Source organism: Rhincodon typus, chromosome 8 (genome assembly GCF_021869965.1).
Source record: "Rhincodon typus isolate 14 chromosome 8, sRhiTyp1.1, whole genome shotgun sequence".
NCBI classification, from domain to species: Eukaryota; Metazoa; Chordata; class Chondrichthyes; order Orectolobiformes; family Rhincodontidae; genus Rhincodon; species Rhincodon typus.
Window position 1 is genome coordinate 67,249,369 of NC_063339.1, and position 16,131 is coordinate 67,265,499.

The window sequence follows — 16,131 nt, forward strand, 5'->3', positions numbered from 1 at the left end:
TCTTAGCAAGAATAAAGCATACAAAATCAGAAGGTAACCTTGCAATGTGGATCAGTGATTAGTTGGAAGGGAGAAAGCAAAGAATAGAGAAAGGGATATACAAAGAGTAAGGAAAGAATGAGAAAGAGATATATTTTATGTAGAGGAATATGAGACATGTCCCAGAAATGTGTACTCAGAATGTAGCTTTTCACCATATGTATCAAATCAGTTGGATAAAGAGGAGCTTGTAGAAATTCATGTTTGCAGATGACACTGGAAGATAAAATAATTTGTATGGATAGGAATATGATTACATGAATTGTCAAAATGAACTGATTTCAGTTTATTAAAGGCTATTGTGAAGTCATCCACCTTGTTCCAGGAAACACATGTCCGAATATTTTCTTTTTAGGGGCCCTCCTGTGGAGCAGTGGTAGTGTCCTTACCGCTGGACTGGGAGGCCCAGGTTCACGTCCCATTTGCTCTAGAGGTGTGATAACATCTGATAATCAATCAATCAATCAATCAATAAGATTGATAAGAATAAGAGCTGTAGAGGAACGAATAGTTTTGGCTTTGGGTTTTGTACTAATGCTGAGCACGTACAAAAAGTAATCAGAATGGCTGATGGAATTCTGAGCCTTTTGCTTGGATTTCTGTTTGGTATCCCAGCTAGAAGTGTGGATCCTAGGCAGATAAATGGACTTTGAAATAAAGGTGATCTGTTTATGATCTAATTGAGAATGTTCCAGGGCTGAGTAGTTTAGTTTTGCTCAATACTGATCAAAAGTTTAACCCCAACAAATTTGGTGCAACACTCAAGCTTCAAAGCTTTTGGGAAAACTCCACAGCCTTTACCTTCTACTCGGATTTTTCCAGTCAATTATCTACTAACCACCTTCAGTGCTTTAACACAGACTAGCCATGGTCTCATTGAATGGTTTAACCTGAGGGTCAACACACCTCCGATGAGGGAAGAGGTTGAGAAAACCTCAGCTGATATGGGAATTGAACCCACACTGTTAGTATTACTCTGCATCGTGAACCAGCTGTCCAGCCAACTAAGCTAACCAACAAACCAACCCCCCCTCCTCTCCCCCAGCCCCCAAAAAAAGTATACCTCAGTTGATGTCAGTGTCACTGGTTCCACAGTGCTAATTCCAAATAAATCCCTATGAATGTATTGACTGCAACATTTCGTAATGAACAAACCTTGCCGGCAAAATCACTGTGCCCACCTGTCCAAATGTTTCTTGCTAAGTAGAGTACAATTTATAACCTCCTCAAACAAAATATTAACTAAAAAGAATCATCACCATATTTGGGGCTTGAGATCATGAATAGATTAAAAGTCCATGAACTAAAGATTGAGTCAGCTGCACTGTACAGGAACATGCTCAGTGCCTTGCTAACTTTGGTGACAGCAGCTCAATTCACTGCCTGAAACTTTTCCAGCTGCTGAGTGGCCTTCCTGATGACTTTTTAGGAGTTACAAATAGGAAATTAACACGGAACAGCGAGTAAGTTGAGTAAATTTCACAGTCACTACTAAATGCTATTTAATATGCAGTTAGCAGAACAAACATTAACACTAGATGTCTGATTTGGAAAGATTTATCCCAGAAGTAAATTTTGTTTGTTTAAAAGTTAAAAGCAACCAATGACAAGTTGAAACATTGTTGAGTTTGGTCCCATTGCTTTCTCTTAAAAGTAAGAATATTGATTTTCATAACTGAAGATAATTTCAATCAGATTGACCCTTTTAAATTGGATTGGATTTGCTTGTTGGTTTGGAGAGCTTTAAACCCTGCTGATAGCACAGTGAAGTTCTCTTTAAGATCTCCCTTTTAACCTACAAATCTCAAAACTGAACTTCTAATCTTTTTTTTTTGTTATTAGTTGTATTCTGGGACTGTCTGGGAATATATAGAAGTAGATGTTGATGTGTGAGTGGGACACAGGTTTGGTAGCTGTCTACCTAAGGCAACATGGACCTGAGATGATTTCCATGTTTTTCAGTTGCATGTGGTGGGCATGCTGCAAATGTGCAAAGCATGCACCATAGCCCGCTTGCCTAATGGGGGTAGGAAGCCAGATGCTGTTCCATCATCTTAACCAAGGTTACTAACACAAGCCAGATTCATCCTTGGCAATTTCATCGCATAGCGTGCCACTTCTCGCAGGTCCATTTCCCCATACTCACTGTAGTGGCTTTCTGGCAACTCCTGCCTCACTCTAGACCACCTTTGCACAACGATTCGAAAGCTAACAGAGATTGGATGACCTTTGACTGTCAGCCATATCCTCATTTCAAATGTTTTTTAGAATTAATAAATAAAGCTAGTTAAATTTAGTAAAGAAAAATCCATTCTTAATATTTGTAAGCAATTCATGAGAAAACTTACAGCAGTTTCCTGGAAGGTTGTTAAGTTTGTATTAAAGCAATTAAAATGGCTAACAGCCATTTAAACAGCCAACTGCGATGTCATGATTTGGGAAGTGGAGAAGGGTATCTGGAGTATTGAAGGGAGTGGCAAGGCACTTAGGTTCTCTAAAATGGCATTGGGGATCATGATGGTGCAAATTGGAGTTCTTTCATGATGCATTCATTGACAACTGTTGTATACCACAGGCAAGTGTAAAAGTTGTACCTAAGTACACCAAAATCTAGGAACATTGATTTAATGAACTTATGAGAAGTGGGCAGGCATCCTTTCCTATCAAGGATGTATAGCAGCAACATATCACCTTTTACCTCCATCTCTACATAATTTGACATTTGCTTGTTCCCTTGCACGACTCTCTCTTCCCTCCCCGCAACTGTATTGACCTGTTCTTGAAAAGAAATACTTACTGTGCCTACTTCGTGCTTATCATTAAACTCTTAAAAGTTGTCCCTCTCCTCTCAAGTAATGTAATCATGCACACTGATAAATAGTCTAAAGCATGGTGATGGCTGAAAGCCTTTTTTCTGGAGACAAAAACTTCCCCGTTTCTCCTGTTTGTGAAATAGGGAAGCAAGCACACATTAACTCTTGCCGAAAAGACTGCTGAGAGAATCTTGGACAATGAAGTAGATGATAAGGGTTCAGGACAGTTCCCACAAGATGGTATTGAACAGATATCACTTTTATTGCCTTGTCCTTGATACCGCTTGCTCTGGCTTACCTGCTGAGCATGACAACCTGTTGGGCCTAATGCCGACAACAATGTAACGTGTCTTGCAAGCCAAACTATATCTGAACCCCTTCTACTTTCTCTCATCCTGTCACCACTCAGATGCGACTGTAAGACAGAGTGAAGATGTAGTCGTTGAAGTCGTAGCACTCTCATTTGCCCTAACGGTACCAGTACCAACATTTTCATCTTTCATGTGTTTTGGACAGTGACTTTGAAGAGGGATGCATTCAGTGGTGTGTTAAACGTGAGTGTTCTTCTTTGGTTAATGCTATGGGATCTTTTTATGTCTAACAGAGCAGACAAACAAGATTTATAATCTGCTCTGAAACATGGCACAGTCTAAAATGCAGAAATCGTTCAGGGTTGGATTGGATTTTTGGCCAAAATTTACTGCACTAGTCCACAGTGAAGTTTGATCTTTTGATTTAAGGCATGACACTATTACTAATTTTGAAGACATTTTTGAAGGTGTAACCTACTGAAGTAGATAAAGTTGGGGAAGCAATTGCAGAATATAGCTGCATAATGCTGAAGGCGCTCCAACTAAGGATAGCGCTGTGTTGGTTATATTCTGAATAATGTAGAATGCAAACAGTGCACTTGTCAGATGATACTAGGAAGGATTTGAAGAAGATTTGAGGTAGTTTGGATTAGGAGCCCAGCAAGGTATAGAGATGTTTGGTTGAACAGAGCATTAGTGATAACAGTTGAATTTAGGTGAGTTTCCTTTAATGAAGGGTGGAGCTGGAGCGTCCAGGGAAGAGTATCGGAAAAGTTGTACCTGGAGGTGATCAAATTCTTATCGTGAGAGCAGTTTTCACCTGGTGAAAATAATTAGCAAATATGTAAAATGTTGGCATGCTGCAAGAGCAGTCTAGAATGCTGGTTGTGTATGTTATGTGATATATTGTAGATTTCGGGAAATAAAAGTATCAGTTTCAGAAACTTCCTTGAAATATATCCCATTTGATATAAGGTATGCAAATTTATCTTTTGGCAAATTCATTTTATTATCTAAGCATACAATTGTTTAACATTTTGGTGTAAAGGATTGCTTAAGTTTACATAATGAAATACAATTTCATTCTTCTTTGTCAGTCATATAAATTCAAGTATTGGGCAATCTTTTAAATATATGTGAATCATGATTAAAATTGTGTAATTTTGGCATTTTAAAATATACTTAAAGTATCACTTATTCTCATCCTCGATTGCTTCCTGTTCTGGCCAAAATAATAAAATTAATCTCAAAGTCCTCCTCATTATGAAAGAGGTCAAATTAATTTCTAAACTGTATCAAAAGCAATGTTTGATGCCATGGCACGGATCGGTTTGCTTGCACAGAATACCTCTGAGATGCAGTGTGAATTCTGTGTCGAAGAGAATGGAGTGTTTTTTGACTTGTGTAAGCAACGACCAGCAAGTTGTACTTTTCCAACAAATAGAATACGCCACCTTATAAAAGCTGAGAGCAGCTTGAACTTTGTACTTCAGGTGTCCTGGCGATTGAGTGAGTGATGTCTTGCTTTGTTGTGTTTTTAATCAGATTAACGTGCCATTCTTTATTGTTGAACTGACTTGGTTACTGAGTGATTTAATAAATGAATGGGTAGAGTAAAACAGTTTCTCCTTTTCTGATTGTCCCTACTCGTAGCCAGCTTGAGCCTTGAGTGACTGTTTTGGAGGAGTAGGAGAAAGTAAATCTAATTTTGATTGTGTTTTATATTGCAGCAACAGCTTATATTTATATAGTGCCTTTAACATAATGAAATGGTTGCAATATTATGTCCAGTTCAGAGCCTCCGGTGCAAACATCTTCCAGGTTACCCTGTCAAACCTTTTCATAATCTTGAGGATCACTAGTTACCCCTCCAGTCTTCCACATTTCAAGAAAACAGTTCCAACCTGTTTGGCTTTTGTTGAGTTTAATGCTTCAGTTTTGGTATCATTCCAATCTTTTTTAATATAACTTCTCTGCTTTTCAATTCTATCGTTTACAAATGCTTTTTTACAAACGTCCTTATTAGCCTGCATCACTAAAGTTAATGATTCCTGTATCTTGTCTGCCAATTTCTTCTGTTCTATCCCTCCCTTTTAGAAACTGATTTTCCTAAATGTATGTAGCCCACTTATTCTTTGTACCAAAATGTATTACCCTACATTTTGTTGTACTGAAATTAATTTTCTGGTTAGACACCTATTCTGCAAGTAGGTTAATAGCTTCCTGTATTTTGTTCATATTTTTGTTCAATGTTAGCTGTATCCGTTGAACTTGGTGTTATTGACAATTTTTCTTCTTTAATGGGATTATTCTTTAATAGAATGTGGGCGTCCTTGATCAGGCCAGCATTTGTTGCATATCCCTAATTGCCCATGAGAGGTCTCCTGGCCATTTCAGAGGGCATGTAAAGAGTCAACCACATTGCTGTGGTTCTGGAGTCACGCGTAGGCCAAACAAGGAAAGAATGGTGGATGTTGCCTAAAAGGATGAAGGTTAGGTTTTTGCAATGACTAGTGATAGTCGTCATAGTCGCTATTACAGAGATGGGCTTCATTTTTCGCATTTATTAATTGAATTTAACTTTCAATTCTGCTGGGATGGGATTTCATACTGTGCCTCTAGAGCATTTAGCCTGGGCTCTGGGACATTTCACTTAACCACAATATCCCCTCAATTTAAAATTTTGCTTTAATTCCCAAGTCTGAGTAATTCCTGTAAGTGATTTGCATCAGTGAACTACAGTGATCTGAGCACAATTGTTGCACGTCAACGCTTCAAACTTTCTGCCCATCTGAATAACTACTTTAAAACAGAAAACAGAGTAAGTGTTAGTGCCAGCATGTTATGCATTAAGCTACTTGTTCCCTGACACCGCATGCTCTGACCTTAACAATAAGTCTATAATGCAACCTTTTGGAAATCCAAATATACTGAATTCTGTTCTTAAAAGAATCTTTTGGGAGTGTTGACTGTTAGGAAGGGACCTGATTCAGTGACTAAGAAATTCCCACTAGTCAATGAGCCAGTAACAAGAGCAGAAATTTAATGTGATAAAGTGAAAGGAGAAGCTGGAAGTAGATTTTTGCACAGAAGTTGTTGAGCTCAGCCATGTTGTATCAGACAATAGTGGCTTTTAAAAGAGAAGTGACCAAAACCTAATTGTCAAAAAAATGAAGGGACAGGTCAGGAATATTTTTATTCAATGATTGCTAAAATTGGAACTCAATATGAACATAAGTGGTAGGAGGTGAATTCATGAGTTTTTAATTTGAAAACAAAGGGTTAAAATGGTGTGTGGGTGAAGAAGGTAGGACATCATATACAACTTCGTACAAATGTACAAATTAAAGCATGAGTTGGTCCCTCGGCTCCTTGGGTCTACTCCACTATCCAACACGATCATTGCTAATCTGATTACTTCAATTTCCTGCACAGCTAAATTGTGGTGTTTTTTTTTAACCTGCTTGCTTATCATGAATCTATCTACCTCTATCTTAAAATTATTTAAGGACTCTGCTCCCATCATCATCTGAGGAGGAGAGTTCCAGAGCCTCCCGTCTTGCTGTGTTTGCATGATGCATCTTTAACATTAAATTGAAGGCTTTATGCAATTGCTGCTCCTTGGCTACAATGTACAGGAATGTGGTTTACAGGAATATCATAAATTTAAGTCCAAATACTTATTAAACAGAATCATATCAATGAAGAGTATGCACTGAATCTGTGAATAGTTTTGGTTTTTTTAATCTAAGGACAGATATTGGACGCAATCCAGAAAAGGTTTACTTGGTTGATCCCACGTATGGAAGGATTTTTTTTTATGTGGAGGGATTGAGCGGGTTGAGCCTGTACTCGTTGGTGTTTCGAAGAATGAGAGGGGATCTTATTGAAGCATATAAGACTCTTAAATGGCGACTTAATAGAATAGATGCTGAGAGGTTTCCCTTTGTGGGAGAGAATCTAGGACCAGTGGGCATAATCTCAGAGTGAAAGGTCCATTTAAGATGGAGATGAAGATTTTTTTTTCTGAGAGGTAGTGAATCTGTGGAATTCTTTACTGCAGAGGATTGTAGAGACTGGGTCATGAAGTGTATTCAAAGTCGAGACAGATTTTTAATCAGTAAGGTGGTCAAGGTTTAAGAGAAAAAGGCAGGAAAGTGGGAATGAGGATTACCATAGATTATCGCCTTGATTTCAATGAATGGTAGAGCAGACTTGATGGCCTACTTATGATCCTCCGTCTTGTGAAATTCGTTGTTCGGGGATAGAGGGACAGTCCTGTGCACGAATTAGAGGATACAACTGTATCAAGGTCACTCATACTAATGTGAAAGTCTGAGAACAGACCTCTAGCTCTTCTCCTTTCTTGACCGCAGGATAAACGTAGCGGAGATTGTCACTGCATTAGATTAGTGAATGAAGCTTTGTTAGCCACGTAGTTTCTGCAGGTTAGGGAAAATGTTTAATGAATAATAAATTGAGCGCTTTGTTGACTTATCTTCCTCCACTTTTCTACCTTTGTGTTCGTATCCATGTCTCGTGTGTTTAGATTAATTTCAAAGATTGCCGCAACTTTTGTGATGTTTTATGGCTGAAAGCTTTTCTAAAAGTAAATTTTGCAACCAGTCAAAAGTCTATTCCCTGAAACATAGGACAACTTGAGCCATAGTTATTGCTACTGTTTTTAGCCGGACATTGAGTTGATGGTAAAATGGACAGAACATGAAGAGTGAATCATATAGTTTTTGTGGTGTTCTGTTCACAATCTACCATATTAAAGCAATACTGCAGTTTAAAATAAACCTGAAATTTGAAACAGGAAACACTCAACAGGTTGTTAATTTTTGATTATTTTAGATTGTTTTATTACTACTTTTCAGACTGCAAGTTATCATTGCCATTAATCAATTGATATCCCTCTGTTTTACATCTGTATGAAGTACCTTGGGCTGTTTCTTCTGTCTTAAAGGTTAGATTGCATTTGGTCGTTTGTGATGTTCCTGCCTTCAAAATGGAAATTGTAAGCTGTTGACTGTACAAGTGGTAAAACAACAGTTGAATATGCTTTAATGTGGGACATCTTATTGATGAGGACTAAACAAAATACATTTAATCCTCAATCTTATTGAGCCTGCTTCTTTTTAAACAGAAGGATAGTATACTCTGAATTTACCAGAGTTACAGCACTGCTAGAAATAATGTTTGATTCACAGCTATTTCTGCTCCAGGTAAAAGTAGACGAAAAGTAAAAGCTTTTCACTCCGTTGGTAATTTAATTGAGATTGGTTCCCGTATTTGGGGCTGTTTGAAAATTGTTGTAAAAATTTGTCTGCAAAAGTGGTACCAATTTCAAGTTTTATATTTAATCGCATTCACCGAAGGTTTGATTTTCTCTATCAATATGTGCCAGTAGAGAATGTTTAGTCGAATTTTGAGGACGTGAGTGCTGAACCTACTGAAATTTCCTACTAATTCACCAGTTATTTTTTTTCATTATTGTTGATAAGAGTTCAAGATGACATAGGAAAAAAACATTCTGATGTAATTACTTTATAGACAGTTCTAGAAACAAAGGAGTACAGCATCAACAATCCATAAGTGGTGAAGAGAAAGTAGCTGGGGAAGCTATTCTCTCTATTTTGCATAGGTCCACAAGATAATTGTTTAAATAAACATTTTCAAAAGGAGAAAAACCAAGCAGAAACTGCATTTTGTACATTAATGCACCACCTTTTGCATATGAGTATCCCAGAACTTTTTGTAGAGGTGTAATCAGGCATAACAAGGAAGGCACAATTAGATTAAGTGGCTAAAAGTTTGCTGACAAATGTGGGTTTTAAAAAGGGTCTTAAAGGCCTTGGTAAGGCAGCAGGCTCTGGGAAAGGAGATGGGACTTGAGCAGCAGATTGGTAATGGTTAGGGTTGATGTGGAGGATTCCTTCTAACAGTTTCGGAGGAAACAAAATTTTCAGTGAGTTTGAGGGGTGAGACTATGAAGAGATTGTGTTCAATCATGAGAATTTTAAATTGAAGGTGTTAGATCTGATGGACAGGAAGAGAGTAGCCAACGTAAGCTTTGGTTTCTTCGTGAAACTAGAGAAAATTAAAAATGGGAATCTAGGAAATGACAGAATTTGGAACAAATATTTTGTACCCACCCTCAACAGTAGAATATACAGCACAGCACAAGAGTAGAAGAAAAACATGAGGCAAGGAGGAATGAGAACTCAGGGGCACAGTTTAGCAATAAGGGACTTCCTATTGAGAAGATGAGGTGGAATTTCGTCTGAAACTTGTTAGCCTTTTCCAGAGAGCACTTGAGGCTAAGACTTTGGTTATTTTTGACGCTGAGTAAGGCACATCAATGATCAACAAGGAAGGGTAATGGAGGTCAGACAGGAAAGCAGAGTTGAAGTCACCATATGATTAGCCATGACTTTTTTGAAAGAGCATGTATGATGGGCCGAATGGTCTACTCCTTTTATTCCTACTGATCTTAGGATCTTTGCTTAGAATACCAAATGCAGGTGTGTGAATTGGTAATAAATATATACCTGAGACAGAAAATATGCCATAACGAGCGTTATAACACAAAAGTGACCATTTTCAAATCTTTCCATTTAAAAGTATGGGTTAATAGACTAATACAAGTGAAAAATGAAATTCCGTATTGTCAACAGTTAAGCAATGCACTACCTTTTAAAATTTTAAGGTACAGTAAATCATAATGAATCTATAGAATACATTTGAAGACACTCCTGGTTTCTCAGGTTCTTACTTAATCTGTGGCTTGGAGACCATAAGAGCTACAAATGCTGGAAACCAGTGTCTATAGGTGTGAGGCTAGAAAAGCACAGCAGGTCAGACAGCATCCAAGGACCAGGTAAGCCAATGTTTCAGGCCTAAACCTGATGAAGGGTTTTGGCTCAAAACATTGATTTAGCTGCTCCTCGGATGCTCTCTGACCTGTTGTGCTTTTCCAGCCTCACACCTGTAGACTCTTACTTAATCTGTACCTTTTACATCAGTACTCTCCAAAATATTTGCCGACATTACTTCATTTTACATGTGCACGTACACTGAATTACTTCCTCTTACTGTTGCTAACATCATTACATCCTGATTGTAGCAGAAAATGGCAGGGATAACCAATTGTGCCTCCTGTTATCTACCTTTCTTAATGTATGGCTAACTAGAAATGTTATATGTGCTTCAGTTGTGCAAAACTGTTCCTACGGAAAGTTATGTTATGTGGTATTGTAACCAAATTTAAACTTTGGTTTGTGGCCAAATCACCTTTTCATCTGACCTCAGAAACTTAAAATAAGAATGAACCTCAGTACTTGGATGGAAGAAACTGGTTTGTGATTTGTTTAGTCACCTACCACTGAGCATGCTCTGTTAAGGATCCATGTGATCCAAACATTAGGATTTCCTGAAAATTTAATTAGTTTCATTTAATGCTTTCTGTTTAAATTTCACTGCACAATACTCATCGCAGTGGTAAAAATGGCACTATAACTACAATTCTGATCTTGTTTTCTTCTTCACAAACAACTCCAGCAACGGCTTTGGCAAGGAACACAGGAACAGGAGTAGGCCGTTCAACCCATCGAGCCTATTCAATGCGATCATGGCTGATTGAATACTTTGGTGCCTTTTACCCACCCCATCCCAATAGCTCTATGTCACTGGTAATCAGAAATATATCAATCTCCGAGTGTGTCAACCTCAAAGACTGAGCTTCCACAGCCCTTGATGGTAGGGAATTCCAAAGTTTCACAACCCCGGAATAAAATTATCTCTCTTCATTTCAAACCTAAACGGCACCCCATTTGTTTTTAAAATTGTGGGCTCTGGTCTAGACTCCCAAACCAGGGGAAATATCTTACCTGCATCTGCCCTTTCTATCCCTCTTAATTAATTTGAGTTGCAATGAAATCATATCTCATTCTCTAGAGTTTCAAAGAATACGAGCCCAGTTTCATGGGACAGCCCCATCATCTGGGAGCAAACCTTTGTTGCACTTCACCTAGGGCAACAATCTCTTTCCTGAGATACAGTAACCGCACACAGTACTCCAAGTGCAGTCTAACCTAGCACAATAGAACAAAAACTCCACTACGCCTACGCTCAAATTCCTTTGCAATAAAGGCTAACATTTCCATTAGCCTTCCTAATGTCTTGCTGCACTTGCATGTTAGCCTTCAGTGACTCTACAAGGACACCTAGGACCATCTAAACATCTACACTTTCCAACCTGTTCCATATAAGTTTCATGTCTTTGTTTTGGCTGTATAGTGAACTTAATTGCTTCTATATAATGAAAAACCCATTTGTGATAGTTTACTGATTTGGAAAGCTGGTTCTGTAACTCACATGTATACCTTTTGCAGGTTCAAAAATCAGGGTTGGAATGAGGTGACAAGGGCTTTGTAGAATTCATAATTGGTTAAGGCAGTACAAAATGTATCGGTTTTAATGGTGCATAACTTTGAAGTAACTTGACTTCTAGTTTAAGACTAGTATTGCTGCTGTTTGTGTTAGTGATGAGAAAACTACAGAGCTGAGTCAATAACATTTCCATTTTTTTGTATATTGTTGATCTTTTGACCAACGAAAGCAGTTTAATTGTTTCAATTGTGATACTTTCTCTTAAAAAAAAAAGCATGAATAGCCAACAATATATATTTATAAAAATAAAAGGGCAAGGAAACCGTAAAATGCTTTCTTAAGGGGTGTAATAGAATTTAAGTTACATACATTATAAGCTGCAGAAACAGGCCTCTTGGCCTATCTAGTCTGTTATGTGTCATCTTGGATTTATCTACATTGAAGTTTCTTTGTGATTTAACTTTCCTATCTGCAAGTTTTCTAAACTTAACCTTTACAAGATAAGCAATCTGCTCTTTCTTTTGTTACAGTTCGTTCTGTCTGGCTCAGATGACTTTAATCTGTACATGTGGCGCATACCTTCCAGTTTGGAGACAGGTGAGTTATATATTAACCTTCTGTGACTTACTCTGATTTTTTTTTTTATATCTCATTTTGTGGAAAATGAAGAACATATGATAGCTGTTTTGGAAGAGAAACTCAGGCTGATGTTTGTGTAGACATTTTTCCAAATACATAATGACTAGAATGAATTTGTTTTTTTTTGTCAAACTTGACTGTGAAGTTTTTTTTAATGCAAGCCTGGACTAATGAGAGGAGTGTCCTTGATCTTCCAACTGTAAAGGCTGTCTTGAAATGGATTTAATCAGTCTCCTAGTGATGGTGTACAAAACTTTACATTGTTTAATGTTATCTTAGTAGTCTCATTCCAACTATGGGAAATTTTTCAAAAAAGACTCTAGTCCTTGACAGCTGCTCTAACTTTCAAATTGGAAAATGCTTCTCCACCATTTTGGGTAAGGAAAAGTTAATTTATTGAAAGTGGGGATTTTTTTCCCTTCTGTAGCCCATTTAAATTTCCTTGCTCCACTCCTCCTCACAAAGCGAAATGTGTTAAGTATTCTGAAAAGCGCTCCATTGTAGAAACTCTGCCTGAGTTGAGTGCAGAACCTGAACTAACTTAGGAGAGCCGAACAACTTCATGATCAACTTGAAGCAAGAAAGAGGATGCAAATATTGGAATTCAAATAATACACAGCAAATATTCAGAGTTAGCCGTCAGGTTTATCTTACAAGACACAACACTGGAGAAACTCGGCAGGTCTGGCAGCATCAGTGGGGAGAGAAACAGAGCTGACGTTTTGAGTCTGTGATGACTCTTCTAAGGAAGTTTCTACAGCGTTTTGTTTGTTTCAGATTTCCAGCATCTGTAGTATTTTGCCTTTATGCATTTCTGATTAGATGGTTCTGCTTCTTCTGAAGATAAGCTGGAATAAAAGGCAGACTAAAAATGTTTTAATTATCATAAAAATGTTCATAAATAAATGAAAACTGTCAAAAATATATTTCAGTGAATTCTAAGTAGCCTGTTGTTATCCTGTCCAACAATTCACGTGCAACAACAACAAACACGGAAATTGCTGGGAGAACTCAGCAGGTCTGGCACTGTTTGTGGAGAGAAAGCAAACTTTCGGGTCTAGTGACCCTTTTTCAGAACTCTTGCAATTTCTGTTTTTGTTCCTGATTTTCAGCATCTGCAGTTCTTTGGGTTCTGTTTTTAGAATTCGTATGTATTCTAGACAATGCAAATTTGAAAATGCTGCTTGCTTGACAGCCTGATGGACAACGGCGAAGGCTGTAGCCTAGATAAGTGTAGCTACTAGCTTAGTGATCATTACTGATTACATCTATCAGCTTCTTAACCTATTTTTCTAATCGACCTGTTCAGAGATGTTGTTGCGCACCTCTGGAGTAGGTGGGACTTTAACCCAGGTGTCTCGGTCCCAGGGTAGGGTTACTACCATTGCACCACAAGAGTCCCTTCTATCAGCTTTTTAACGTGCATCCTTTAATATAAATATTGGTGTACCAATTAAGCCTTGCCTCAATGGTAGCTTCTGATTAAGATGATTGTGTGTTCAAGTCCGATGCCAGGCATTTGAGTAGATCATTCAGCCCCACATGTCATTTGCAGGACTTGGAAGGTGCTACATTTCAGATGAGTTGTTAATTCCAAGTCTCCTCTATTGTTTATCTAGTATTGTGATGTGATGGGACATTGCTGCACATAGTTTGACATTTCCTACATAACAGCAGACTCATTGTTCTGAGATCATGAAAGGTCCACTATGCCAGCAATTTATTTTATTTTTCTGTTTCACTGCATCATTTCAATAGGTTTTGATATTTCCCATCTTCCCCACATAGAAAAATAAACATGGGGATATCCTGAAAAGCTGTTTTCAATGATTATTTTAAAATAATTACAATCCTGGTGAGGAACAATTCTAAATAAGTATTTAATATAGTAATTCCATTGTTACCTGACAGCAGTCTATATACTTCCTTGAGGTTTTTAAACACTGATTTAAGTTGTGGTAAATTCAAGTCATCGTCAACAATTGCTGTCTAGATATTTTGAGCTTTCAGATCTCTCACTGGAACATGTTTTGCTTGCTTCTAACTGCAATTGTAACTTCTGCCAATGGCAGTGCCATATTACTATTGAGTTTGTATTTGATTCTTGCCATCCTAAAGCAGGTCTGTGATGTGAACACTTAGTTTTGTTATTGTATTTATTTCAGATGTGCACTGGGAGAAGCCTTTAGTGCGCTTACGGGTATGTTTGATGTAGGAAAGGCCATGACTTTTGAAGTATCAGTTTGCAGCAACTGACTATATTAGATTATATCTTGTGTAGAGATGTGTTTTCTCCCAACTTCGTCCAATACTAATTTCAATGCCCACAGGTATAACAGAAGTTTTTATGTAAACTTGTCAATCGTAATGATATTTTACTGCTAATAGGGTTATTATGACCTGATTGTCTGAATAGCAGCAATCATCATCAGATTACTGCTCCACCTGAACACTTGATACTTTGTATTACTTGGCCTTATCAGAAATTCAGACTGCAGCATCCTCCAGAGAGCTCCATCGTAGTGGAGTAAAACTGGGGAAAGATAGAACAAACTTCCTTTGGATGACACTTGCTGTCTTATAAGTTTTAAAGGTCCAGTTTGAATGTTATTGATTGATTGGGTGAATGGATAGGGTGGAAGATGGTGGGTGTGTAAGATAAATGGATAGGATACGAGAGCCTAGGTTTGGGTAAATGCATTAATGTTATTCAAAGTCATGATATCTGCAGTGGGCCCTGGGAGCAGGGGAATTGCCCACTGGAAGTTCAAAGCTCTCATGCAGTTCCCCCAAAGGTCAACACATGTGGACTTCAGCGGGGTCACAGTGTATAGCTCTGGTAGTGCATCTGGTTTCCCTGTGATCCAGAGGATTTAAGATTTAACCCTACATCACCATTGGCAAGATGGTGTATTTACAGTGCAACAAATTTCCTAGACAGGTTCTGTTGTAAATGTAGATACAAAAATTCATAATATAAATTTAAGGATGTCATTATGACAAGAGCATGGAATTAAATCTCTAACCTGATCCAATTAATCCTGGAGTCAAATTTTCCCATTTTCTTCTCCATTTATTCATCTTTTTAAAAAAATTAGCCTAGAAATATAATGATCTATTACTGCTTGAAAAAAAGGTGCTTAAGGGAGTACACCTTTTCTCACAAACAGTATGAATTCTGCATTCATGTAGATTGACAAAATGAAGTTAAAATGCTGCCTCCTTGGTTTGTGAACGAATAGCACCACAAAATGGAGGGATGTAGATTCACTTTTCCCCGTCACTTGCTCTACTCTGTCTTTACAGTCATGTTGCTCTGGGAAAGTGACTCAGATGACAGAGGGATGGGTAGAGAAGTCTAAGCAAAAGTGTTTTGTGATGATTTGTTGGAGAATAGCAGCATTTGTATCCTTTGGGTGGTATAAATAAATTTTGGTGTGCTTTGCATGATAAAGAAAACATCCAAAATTGCTATTATAAGGTTCCTGCGATTTATATTTTCCTCCCCAGAAAACAATCTTTCGTGATCTTTTTTGGATGACATTACTAATTTGTAACAAATTCTGATCGACTTCGGTGTGAATTTGTGCCTGTCAGAAACTGCCCAGGCTCGTTTTATACAGAAATCGGTGGAGATTGACAGATTGAGTTTACTGTGAGCTCAAAATGAATACGTGGAGCTAAAATTAGGGCATGAATCTAATGGGCCTTCACCCATCATAACAGGAGCACCTTTAAGATGAAATGCAACATCTTGTTGCATCCTTGTCATGACATTGTTTGAGGTCCTTATGTTAGTGTACCAAACAGCTGCCTAAAGAAGGAGCCCGAGATAGTAGGAACTGCAGATGCTGGAGAATCTGAGATAACAAGGTGTAGAGCTGGATGAACACAGCAGGCCAAGCAGCATCATAGGAGCAGGAAAGCTGACGTTT

At 37.9% G+C, this 16,131-nt stretch overlaps 1 protein-coding gene across 1 annotated transcript in view; it reads left to right on the forward strand.

Moving 5' to 3' along the window:
- The window catches only part of dcaf5 (ddb1 and cul4 associated factor 5), a 93,939-nt gene that overhangs the window by 55,260 nt on the left and 22,548 nt on the right, over positions 1-16,131 (forward strand). The window contains exon 7 of the mRNA XM_048599836.1: positions 12,088-12,154. Coding sequence (XP_048455793.1) covers positions 12,088-12,154 — 67 coding nt within the window. The remainder of the gene's footprint in view (positions 1-12,087; positions 12,155-16,131) is intronic.